The sequence below is a fragment of the Rattus rattus genome, chromosome 18, assembly GCF_011064425.1.
Source record: "Rattus rattus isolate New Zealand chromosome 18, Rrattus_CSIRO_v1, whole genome shotgun sequence".
Lineage (NCBI taxonomy): Eukaryota > Metazoa > Chordata > Mammalia > Rodentia > Muridae > Rattus > Rattus rattus.
The window spans coordinates 28,483,822-28,496,370 of NC_046171.1; the positions used below are offsets into that span (position 1 = coordinate 28,483,822).

The window sequence follows — 12,549 nt, forward strand, 5'->3', positions numbered from 1 at the left end:
ATAATAAAAATACATCTTAAGAAAACAAAAGACAATAGTAGAATCATTAGTTTTAAAAATCCTTTGTGGGGATAGGAAGATTGCTCAGTGGGTAGGCACTTGTTACCAAGCTTGATAACCTGAGGTTCTAAGCCCAGGAACTACAAAGTGGAAGGAGAGAAGCAACTCCTTCAAGTTGACCTGTAACCCCCACATTTTGTTGTAGCACACACAGTTATTTACAATGTTTTAATATTTAGTTTTTGTGCAGTTGGGGGGGGGAGTGTTGAACCCAGGCTGGCTTTGAACATGCTATGTAGCCAAGGGCAATCTTGAACTCCTATTTCCCCTTCTCAAGTGCAGGAATTAGATTGATGCTACCAGGTCCCATCTATGTGGGAATCAAGCCCAGGGGCCTTGCAAATGCTAGGCAAGTGCTCTACCAGCTGGGCTACAACCCCGAATACTAAATAGCTTAAGTCCATATTACATTTATCATATGAGCAATGTTATTTAAGCAAGCTGAGTGAGGGAGAAGCGGTCACGTTCTTTTCTTAACATATAATGATCCAGTGACTGATGAGAAACCCTACATTTCTTAAGTTCTGAAAGTGCCTTGTTCTTAGTATCTCTTTTCTAGTTTTAAAAATAACTCCTGAGCTGGAGAGATGGCTCAGTGGTTAAGAGCACTGACTGCTCTTCCAGAGGTCCTGAGTTCAAATCCCAGCAACCACATGGTGGCTCACAACCATCTGTAATGGGATCTGATGCCCTCTTCTGGTGTGTCTGAAGACAGCTGCAGTATACTCATATAAATAAAAATAAATCTTTAAAAAAGTAATTCCCAGGAAAAATTTGGTTTCAATTAAAAAGGAACTCTATAGAGTTAGTTTTCTTTATGATGATGTAACCCCTGTGGGTCAACCAGCCTCCTGGTCCGGCTCCACTCTAGGCTAGCTGGGCAACACTAAGTTGATAGGAAGAGGAGGAGGAATAGAGGAAGAGGAGGAAGAGGCAGAGGAGGACACTGGGAGACAGAGACAGGCAGTTCTTTAAGAGTTCAAGGCCAGCCTGGTCTACAAAGTGAGTTCCAGGACAGCCAGGGCTACATAGAGAGACCCTGTCCCAAAAAAGAAAAGAAAAGAAAACAAAACAAAACAAAAAGTTGGGTAGTTTGAGAACAAGAGGAATTGTGGGAAGGAGGGTGGGCATAATCAAAACACACTATGTGGGGCTGGAGAGATGCTTCAAGAGCACTGGGTGCTCCTGCAGGGAACCTGAGTTCGGCTCTCAGCCCCTCCAGGGTGGCTTACAACCAAAACTTCATTTCTACAGGGTCTGATGCACTTGTTCAGTCCTCAGTGGGCCACAAGCGCGCATGCAACACAAGCACAAATATACACCCAGGCACAACATCATACACACACAAATAAACCTTAAGATATATATTGTCTGAAATTCTCAAAGAAAATTATTTTTTTAAAAGTGACCTCCGTCCTACCACACGCTACCCCATTGTAATTTGATAAGATTTGCTCTCCCAACGCCGTTGGAATTGTTACACTTTTATTTCTGGATTCCCTCACTGGGGTGGCTCCACACCAACTCCTGATGAGTCGCCGACACATCACCCCCTCCGCACCCTTACCTGGGGGAATCAATCCCACTGTCTCTCGCCATGCTGTAATTCTCCGTGCCTTCCAGGTGCGTGTGTTCTCGTTGTGGTTCCTGAGCCAACGCTGGCACGTGTGAGATCTTGACAGGTTGTAACCTGTCTGTGAAATGCTCTTTCATGTCCTGACTTGGAAGGCTCTGTCTCCAGACAGCTGGATTCTTTCCCCTATCACCAGGAGAATCTTGCAGGATCTCAACCGGGAGACTGGCTTCCCTTACAATAGAACGCTCAAGTAAACTTTGGCCAGCAGCTGCTGGGGTCTGGACATGGGCAACAACGGGCTCTCCTTCGTAGTTGAAACCCGGAGGAATCTCTGAATCTAGGCCAGGGTTGTCAGCGAGATCAGGGTTTGGGCTTTCCCTGGCATTTGAAAACAACCCTGTGGCCTTGTACCAGTGATTCCTTTCAATCCCTAGGGGCTCAAGCCTATGGGTTTTGCTATTACAGTCAGTCAGAGATCTTCCAGTCATGGTTGGTCTTCCCAAATGATTCCACGCGTCTCCAGCGGCAAAGGAGTACTGGGTGTATCCAGGCAGTGTGTGACAGAAATCATCTGTCTCAGAGAAGTCATCATCCTCTAAACACAGAGAACTGCAGCCCCCATCATCCCCAGCCCCGGGGTCACTTGACTCAAGGCCACCTCGTCCTGCTCACTGTCAGAAAGCCCCTCGTCTTCCATATTCACAATCTCCGCCTCTGGGATTTGAAACGCCTTCCTACTTAGTTTTTCTGAGTCGCCATCTTGTCTTTCATGAGTCCTCAAACAGTTTGCACCAACCGGGCAATCTAAGAGGCCGAGGTTTTGGAACTGGTGTACTGTCTTATCCACTGTCTTATCCTCTGCATACACAGAGGAGTCTGGGTCTAAAGAGCTACGTTGTGCAGGCAGGACCTGCTTTTCCTTGGTCCCTAAGAACATGTCACAGTCAGACCAACTTTTCCTCACGACTTCAGGGAGGACCTTGTTTTCCTCGTGATACACAGCAGCTCGCAGCGTACTTTCCCTGAAGGAACAGCACCGAGAGTGGCTTGGCAAAACTCTATGTGGAGGATAATTTCCTGGGCCACCTCTGAAATCGTCGCTGACTGGATGGATAGGAGCCTTCGCCACATGCGTGGTTTCTGCTTCCAGTTTATCACGGCAATGTTCCAGACATGGAGGTTGGGCTTCACCATCAAAGACTCTGGAAGGACCGGAAAAGCCTGCCCTCCAGAAAGGCTTTTCCTCTGGCCCGATGCAACTAGGTTTGTGGGTCTTCTGAACGATGTACCCCTTGGATGCGGGGTGCCCTCGGAGATGCATGCCCTGAAACGGATTGTTGATCTGCTTTTTATAAATCAAGTGGGAACCTAGCACAGCTGGATTCCTACCATGCAAGTGACGAACTCGTTCACCGGGGCTCTTTGTGCCCGCAGCAGGCTGGGCTGCAGGGACCTTGGGGTTCTTTTCCTTTTCCTGTTCAGGGCTTCCAGGCTCAAGCTCACGTGTCCGGCTCCATGCTTTCTGTCTACCCTTATGAGAACAGCTCCGCTTGTGGGGCTTGGCTGCCTGGCCCTGCCTTCTCCGGGTTGCCTCTTTCGAGGAATACTTAGGCCTGCTTGGCAGTACATCCGTTGACGTGCCCTGGCTGTTATATTTTTTCTGTTCTTCATATTTTTGCATTAGGGCGGTGTGCCTGGTTAAGTTGTCAACAGTCAGTACAGGGTTAATCCTTTTGATTATTGCATGTTCCACGTCTCGGGGAATGTTGTTGGAGCTGTCCTTGTCTCGGACAGGCCACTCTTCGGGTGGGAACTGTGCAGAGAAACTGTGATACCCCGCCTTGGGCTTCTCTTTTCTAGATAAGCTGCGCCACAAGAAACCAAAACCAAATCTTTTGCCTTTGTCCTTGGTGTACGATGATGGTTTGGGGCTCACACAGATGTGGGTGCCTTCAGATGCGGAAACTACCTGATTCTTAGTCAAGACTGTGGGCTCCTCAAGACCGTTCTGTCTTTTTCTAGAGACTTCTGCAGTAGTCATTAGGTCCTTAGAGCCATGCTTGCTTGTATCAGGGTAACACTGGCATGATGGGCAGTGGGAAACAGCCTCGTTCTCCTGGGTAGGCTCTGCATAGCAATCCACGCTTACCAGATAGGTCCCGGATGTGGACCCTGAGCACCCTTCATCTGACAGGAGGGCTCTCTTATTTCCTTGCATGGGCGTATTTGTGATGAAGTACGTGCTTGGGGTGACTATGAAGTAGCCTTCTCCAGTGTGGTAAATCTTCCTCTGTTGAATTAGAGTCCCCAGTGTGCTGTAGAGAATGTCTGGGGAGGGAACAGCAATACCTAAAAATAAATAAATAAATAAATAAATAAATAAATAAATAAATAAATAAATAAATAAATAAATAAATATAAAAGTGAAATCAGAAATTCAGAATGAGTGCTATTTGATTAATAAACTTGGGGCTGATTGGATACAATACACACAATTAAAATGCTGGTCAGATGGCCCATCAGGTGCAGACAGGCCATGTATACAGGCCTGACAGCCTGAGTCCGAAGCTCAATCTTACAAAGTGTCAGGATTCCCAAGAGTGGTCCTCTGACCTCTGCATGTGAGCTGTGACACATACATGCCTGAACACACACACACACACACACACACACACACACACACACACACATTTTTAGAAAGAGTTGAGTATGGTGACATATCTGTAATCCCAGTGCTGGGGAGGAGGACACAGGAGAATCGTTGAAATTTCAAGGCCACCCTGCACTAATCTTGAGAATTGGGCCAGCCTGAGCTACAGTGAGACCCTATAAGCAAAACCAAACAACCCCAGGAGAAATGTGTAATTAAACTACAGAATACTATGTATGAGTTGGTTCCCATAAAGACACACCCTAGGTGAATGGCTAAGCAGAGAAAACAGGAGCTTGACTATCACTGGATAGAAATCAACTTAAAAAGTGAAGACACAGCAGGAAAGCGACGCCCAGTAGGTGTGAAGCCCTGGGTTCCACCACTGGAACCAAAAAACAAAACAAAAACAGCAAAAACCTACACATGGAGGAAGCATTCTTGATGAACAAACATGGAGATAGAAGCCTACAAGAGTCATACAACACGCGGAAGGAACCCTTACGTCATAAAGGGTGAAGTAAACTCCACTCACAGATGAGGTTTGTGAGAGCAGGACTAAGAGCTTCAAACACCAGTGGTCCCATTACTGGGACACCATCACGGAGAAGTGGGAGGTGGGAGAGGGAGACAAACTTCCCTCTTCCATCATCCCTCACTCTGGAATCTGATTACAGCATAGGATTTACATATGAAAAGAGCCATCCGGAAAGCAGAAGACCTTTAGGAAATGTTGGTGCTGAGCCTGCGGAGACGAGACGACTGGTCAGATCCTGCTGAGCCCGAGGACCCGAGTTCAAAAGATCCACACGGAGAGAGCCTGACTCTTCCAGTGAATTGTCCTCTGACCTCACAGGTGCACTGCCATGGCATACATGAGTCAGCACACACACACACACACACACACACACACACACACACACACACACACACACACACACATGTAGCTTTTAAAGTGTTGATGTCGAGCTTTTTAATTTTTTTTTCCTGTACGGCCAGGGTTTTGTACATGCTAGGCAGACCTTCAGTCACAACTATGTCCCCAACCCCATTTTTACTTTTTGAGGCAGGGACAAGCTGCCAAAGCTGGCCTTGTAGCTTAAGACTGCAAGCCTGTGCCACCGAGCCGGGTAACTCACGGTAACTATGACAAAAGACTCTACAGAGAGAGAAAAAAGGACACCATACTCTTTATATGTTTAAGATTGTTTATACATAGAAACCGACCACATTCGAATGAACGCAAATAAAAATGGTGGAAACTGGTTACCTGGATAATGTTTCATCAAGTGCTCCAAGAGAGCCTCCTGTGTCACGGCCACCTGACCTGCGTTCATATCGGCTATAACACAGCAGAGAACTTCAGCCAAGGGCACAAACCGACGCTGGGCTATGAGACTCATTTGCACTGGGAAGACATCACCTGCATTGGAGGTCAAAAGGAGAGTAGGCGATAAATTATAGCAGGAACCATTCAGGATTAGTGAACTGAGAGCAGCTTAAAGACTGACAGGGCTGGAGAGATGGCTCAGCGGTTAGGAGCGCTGACTGCTCTTCCTGAGTTCAATTCCCAGCTACCACATGGTGGCTCACAACCATCTGTAATGGGATCTGATGCCCTCTTCTGGTGTGTCTGAGGACAGCTACAGTGTACATTATATGTATAATAAATCTAAAAAAAGACTGACAGGACCTGCTCAGACTCTGTTAACCTAGCATGCTAGGTAGAAACTAGCAGAAGACAAAGGTTGACGTCTGTCCTAGTCTTCTCATGTGTCGTCGGAGCTCAGACATTGTTATCCCGCAGTTCGCGTTTAAAAGCAGACTTCCATATCAGCTGGGAAGCCCTGGTTCAGAGTACAGCATCATTTGCAGCACGGGTGCAGATCAACCAGGCTTGCCCCAGGAAACGAGTTATTGATTGATACGGAGTTTAGTGCACCGAAGAGACCCAATAGATGATAAAACTTGGGTGGGGGCAGAACTCAGTGTGTAAAGGGCTTGCCTAGCAACAACAGGACCCCAGCAAGGCATAAGGAGCATGGTGGCACGCACGCACCTGTAATCCTAGCACTTGAGACAGACAGTGGAGAATCAGGAGTTCAAGGTCACCCTTGACTACATAGTGAGGCCGAGGCCAGCCAGGGCGACTTGAGACTCAGTCTCAAAACTGAGAAGTAGACGATACAGTTCAGTGGGAGGGCACTGGCCTAGCATGTTCATCTCCTTGCGTGAGGCCTCAGGTTCAACTCAGGGTACCTCGAACACACACTAATAAACTAATCTACTACTGCCCTACAATCTCAGAAGTCAGGAACGGAGGCAGAAGGATCCTAAGTTCTTGGTCATCTTCTGCTACATAGTAAGCTTGAGACCAGTGTTGGCTACATCAAGGAACCTTTTCTAAAGTAAACGAAAACAGCAAAGAAATCTACCACTAGAAGTAACGTCCTCGTTAAAATCTATATGTGATTTTACATGGCTTTCCGTGAGAGATGCTCCGGAGAACATTTGGAATTGCTTTACTTCCCTCTAAGGAGCCCCTTTCCACTGTGTGTGTCTAACCCTTTGACACTACAAGACAAAGTTGTCATCTCCAAGTTTCTCATGCTGAGGATCCCCCAACAAGTGAGTTATGACACTCACTAAACCTCGTCGTGTTTCCAATGATGTGGGGGTGGGTTCTGCCCCAGGCTGCTGGCAGCCCACTGGACCAAGCACATTCCCTCACAGCCGTTGCTGCAGGTGCATAAATCAAGTTTTGTGTTCAGGAAAGCGAGGTGAACTCTAGCCCTGGGATCTTTGTGATGAGTGCCGGGAGGGCTTATGTCCGTCCTGCCGTGCTCTTGGCTTCTGGGATATAAAATGAACTTCCTGTGTAGAAGGTCCCATGTGCTGATCCAATCAGATGTCACAATCCCAGAAAAACTCCTACTGTGCCGGAAGTAAACAGTACCTTTAAGGACCGGCTTGTTCCACACTTTTAATCCCAGACCTTGTCAAAGCATTGGGTTAAAGAGAAACCACAGGAGGTTTGTGTGGATGGTGGAAACAGTGTCTGAAGAGGTAGTGGATTCACAGGGACACACTGTGAGACCTTGATACCTCTTTGTTGGTCAAAGCCTTGTCACAATGATACAACATGTGATGGCACTGCTGACAGCCATGCTTGTCACTGCTAGGTGTCCTGTGTGAGACGGATCTGTACGGACAGACATACTGCTGGCCTACCTTCCTCCTTCAACTTCCTTGGAGCCTCAGCCTATGATGTTTGTGTCTGTCAGCCTGGATTCACAGGCAGGAGCCTAGCATGACTGTCTTCTGAGAGGCTCCACTCAGCGGCTGACCGGAAGTCTTGTGGAAGAGTTGGGGGGAAGGGAGGATTGAGGAACCAAAAGGGATAGGACTCCTATCCATCAGAGTCAACTAACCTGGACCCTGGCAGGCTCCAGAGTCTGAACTACCAACCGCAGAGCGTACACGGGCTGTACCTGGGCTCCCCACACACGTAGCAGATGTGCAGCTTGGTCTTTATGTGGGACCCCCAACAACTGGAGCAGGGGCTGTCCCTGACTCTGTTGCCTGTCTTGTTTCCTAATTGGGCCGCCTTGTCTGGTCTGTGGGAGAGGATGTGCCCAGTCCTGCAGCGAGTGACGTGAGGTGCCAGGATAGGGTGATTCCTAGGGAGGGACCTCCTGCTTCTCAGAACTGAAGGGGTGGGGGAGTGGCCTAAGAGGGGGTACTGGGATGAGAGGGGGGACTTCGATCTGGATCTAAAATGAATAAATAAATGGGAAAAGATTAAGAAAAATGGTTAGATTAAGAAAAACCATCAAGATAGAACAGAATAGACAGCAGGATCCATGTCTGATATATTTTCTACAACCACTCAGTCAAGAGATAGACAGACAGACAAACTAGAAAGGATTTTTAAAGACAGGGCCAGGGGTTGGGGATTTGGCTCAGTGGTAGAGCGCTTGCCTAGGAAGCGCAAGGTCCTGGGTTCAGTCCCCAGCCCCGGGGAAAAAAAAAAAAAAAAGAAGACAGGGCCTCAGCTATGTTTCACTGGCTAGCCTGGAACTCACTATGTGCACCAGGTTGGCCTAGACTTCAGAGAATCACCTGCCTCACCTCTGAAGTGCTAGGATTAATGGTGTACGTCACCACTACCAAACCACTGGTTGATTTATTTACTCTTTTGATTTTTAAGTCAGAATGAAAAGAAAAGAACATGTTTCAAAAGAAACTTGAAAGTCCGTTTTGAGGGGAAACGAAGAGAGACCATCGTAGGCAAAGTAGATGTACCCCACACCCCACACCCCACACGTACATAGATGGATGTCAACCAGCAAGCGGCAGGAGCCCGCTCTTCACTCGCCAAGGCTGACAGCATCCAGAAAGGCAGATCCTTGGAGCTGGCAACCTTCAAATGCTGACTGGACAGCAGGCAGTGGTGGGACACGCCCTTAATCCCAGCACTCAGGAAGCAAAGGAAAGTTCAAGGGCAGCCTGGTCTACAGAGTGAGTTCCAGGACAGCTAGGGCTACACAGAGAAACCCTGCCTCAAAAAACAAACGACAAAAAATGTTGACTAGCTCTTATCACTTGCGGCAGGCGTGGGGTGGTAGGGTGTCGAACAACCGTTCCACGGGTTGAATATCAGATATTTACATTACGATTCATACCAGTAGCAAAATTACAGTTATGACTTATTAATGGAAATAATTTTACGGTTGGGGGGGGTCACCACAGCATGAGGCACTGTATTGAAGAGTTTCAGCATTAGGAAGGTTGAGAATCACTGCTTTACACGAAGGCAATCAGTCCTTGCCTCCTCAGACTGGGCGAGGGCAGAGGCTGAGAAAGTGTGACTTGCTCTTGGAGTTAGCAACAAGGGCTTAACAATCCAACTCAAGGGGCTGGGGTAGCAGCAAGTGTTACTCTTGTGAAAGACCAGGTTTGGTTCCCAGCAATCATATGGCAGCTCACAAGCACCTGTGTCAACCCCAGTTCCAGGGGATCCAAGGCCTTCTGACTCCATGGGCACCAGGCACGCACGTGGTGCACATACACATACATGCAGACAAAACACTCATACGCTTGAAGTCTCCAAAAACTAAAAACAATGTAACGCAGGGTAAGAACTCATCATGGAGGAAAAACTGAGGTTTCTTATATGAGGAATGTAAAGTCCTGCCCCCATCTACCTCGGGGCAAGCCATCAAGAAAAATCGTCACAGGAGAATCAATGAAGTCCTCGTCAAAAATAATGGTTAAAATCCTAGAATTAGATGACTCAGTGCTCAAGAGTACCGGCTGGATGTACATTGAGAGGTCCCGACTCCCGGAGCTGTGGAGAGCCTTGCAAACGTATAGCTCAGCTCCAGGGAGGAGGCTCCCTCTTCTAGCCTTTGTAGGGGGAGGGGGTCACGTATGAGGTGCAGGCACAACACTTCATGTACATAAAACTAAAATTAAAAATCCCAAATTCATATGAAAGCATGAAACTGGCAAGTAGCCAAAGCGGCCCTAAGCAACAAGCAACCAGGTTTGGAAACGCCTGGGCTCCTTGTAATCTACCTGGGAGGCTGAGGCAGGAGGATCACAAATTTGAGTCTAGCCCAGGCCCCAAAACAATGACTTCCACGTCAGTCTTGGTACCATACACACCACACACACACACACACACACACACACACACACACACACACACACACACCACACACATTTTTAAAGATTTGTTTATGAGTACACTGTAGCTGTCTTCAGACACACCAGAAGAGGGCATCAGATCCCATTACAGATGGTTGTGAGCCACCATGTGGTTGCTGGGAATTGAACTCAGGACCTCTGGAAGAGCAGTCAGTGCTCTTAACCACTGAGCCATCTCTTCAACCCTTGGTGCTATATCTTAAAAACAAAACAAAACATCCCTGGTGAAAGTAGATAGGAAAGAAAAAGTGTGGGGGTAGGAGGAGGAGGGGGAGGTGTTTGAGGTGGGAGGAGGGTAGGTAGGGATGAGGAGAGAGATGGGGATGAGGAGAGACATGGGATGTCAACCAAAACTGAAAATTCCACAAAGAAATCTAATACATGAGCTAATTTACTAGCGCTCTACCACTGAGCTAAATCCCCAACCCCACAGGAGCTAATTTAAACAGAACTTTGGCATGCTGAAGAGCTGGGTCTTCAGTTAATACTTGCTTCTCTCCCAGAGGACCCAGGTTCAGTTCCCAGCACCCACGAGGCGGCTCCCAACTTTCTATAACTCTAGCTCCAAGTCATCCAACAGCCCCTTTTAGCCTGGACATCTGTACATAATCCACACACAAAACACACAACTACGCAACTGAAACTGAAAAACATAACTCAAGGGCCTAGAAAGATGGCTTAGCAGTTTAGAGCACTGGCTACTCCCCCAGAGGACCCAGGTTCAATCCCCAGCAGCCACGTGGGGCTCACAAGCACCGGTTATTCCAGCCTCCAAAGGTTCTGACAGTCTTCTGCCATGTATGTGGTGTGCATTACATGCAAGCAAGCAAAAATTCATACATATGAAATAAGCAAACCTTTAAAAAATGCTCTAATTAACTCAAAATGAACCAAAGACCTTAAAAGAAACCACCCCCCCAAAAAAAACAAAACAAAACAAAAAAAAAAACCTGCTAATGGAGTTGGGGATTTAGCTTAGTGGTAGAGTGCTTGCCTAGCAAGCACAAGGCCCTGGGTTCAGTCCCCAGCTCCGAAAAAAAGAAAAGGGAAAAAAAAAATGCTCTAACTCAAAATGAACCAAAGACCTTAAAAGAAACCCCCCCCAAAAAAACAAAACAAAACAAAACAAAACAAACCTGCTAATGGAGTTGGGGATTTAGCTCAGTGGTAGAGCGCTTGCCAAGCAAGAACAAGGCCCTGGGTTCAGTCCCCAGCTCCGAAAAAAAGAAAAGAAAAAAAAAAAAAAAAAGAAAACCCAAACTACTCTTCTTGCCTCTGGAGTGCTGGGACTACACAAATGAACCACCAAGGCCCAACCTGTCGTGGTTTAATCTGGGGCATTTCAACTTGATTTTTAAGGCTCACAAGAGACTGTTAGCAAAAAATTCAAAACAGAAATAGTTCTCGAGAATTTTGAGAGCATTCATACATACGTACAAACTTTTCTGTGTCATACATGTAAGAACTTGTCATGCCATCAAACTCTATGGAACACTAATTCTAACATTTCATGTTTAAAACGCAAACCTTGGGGCTGGAGAGATGGCTCAGTGGTTAAGAGCACTGACTGCTCTTCCAGAGGTCCTGAGTTCAATTCCCAGCAACCACATGGTGGCTTACAACCATCTGTAATGAGATCTGATGCCCTCTTCTGGTGTGTCTGAAGACAGCGACAGTGTACTCATATAAATAAATTCTAAAAAATCTTTAAAACACAAGCCTCCCTCACGAGCGCTTGGACCCGTACGCAGGTGTGCTTGTGGATGACACAGTGCCAGGCAAGCCGCCAAGAATCCATGCATTATTGACCTTCAGGTGGTTTTAGCGGAGCCACTGGACCTTGGCTAATTATGGGATTCAGGAAATCTGAGACCATCTCTCTGAGGCCTGGTACCGAATCCCACGGTGGGAAAGGCATCTTCCAAGTGCAGACAAAAGAGCCTACAGAAGCACTTGGACTTTAATAAAAGAGGATGCTAGCCCAGAGTAACCCAAGAAGAGCCCCTGATTTCAAGCTGCCCTTTTATCTGCCAACTTTTTTTTTTTTTTTATCTTAAAATTAATCCTGGCCTGGTTTTAAAAGGAAAGAAAGCCAAACGGCCTTTTTGTGAGAACATGCTCCTCGCTGGTCGGAGATAACGGATTATGCACAAAGCCCAGTGGCTCTAAATGATTAGGTCTGCTGTGTTACAGCTTCAAATAGGTTGGGGGGAGGAGGGGAAATCAATCAGAATGGATTGATCAAGAAATATTTCAGAACCACAGAGCCAAGTCCCCTCTCTGTCTCCCTTTCAGCTGAGTGAGAAAGAAGAGAGAGAACACACTTTACATCTACATCTACAGACCAAATAACACCGGGATTCAGAGCTGGCTACAGATCTAAGGCAGCTGGGCATCTGCCATGAAAGAGAAATTACTTTTTTTTTTCTTTTTTTCGGAGCTAGGGACCGAACCCAGGGCCTTGTGCTTGCTAGGCAAGCGCTCTACCACTGAGCTAAATCCCCAACCCCGAAAGAGAAATTTCTTAAGCACAGTAGATACGGGATATGGC

The 12,549-nt window shown here is 47.0% G+C and overlaps 1 protein-coding gene across 1 annotated transcript in view; it reads right to left on the reverse strand.

Moving 5' to 3' along the window:
- Stox1 (storkhead box 1) overlaps positions 1 to 12,549 on the reverse strand; it is a 61,283-nt gene that overhangs the window by 4,025 nt on the left and 44,709 nt on the right. Inside the window, 3 exon segments of the mRNA XM_032888830.1 lie at positions 1,628 to 2,282; positions 2,285 to 3,985; positions 5,557 to 5,709. Of these exon segments, the coding sequence (XP_032744721.1) occupies positions 1,628 to 2,282; positions 2,285 to 3,985; positions 5,557 to 5,709 (2,509 nt within the window).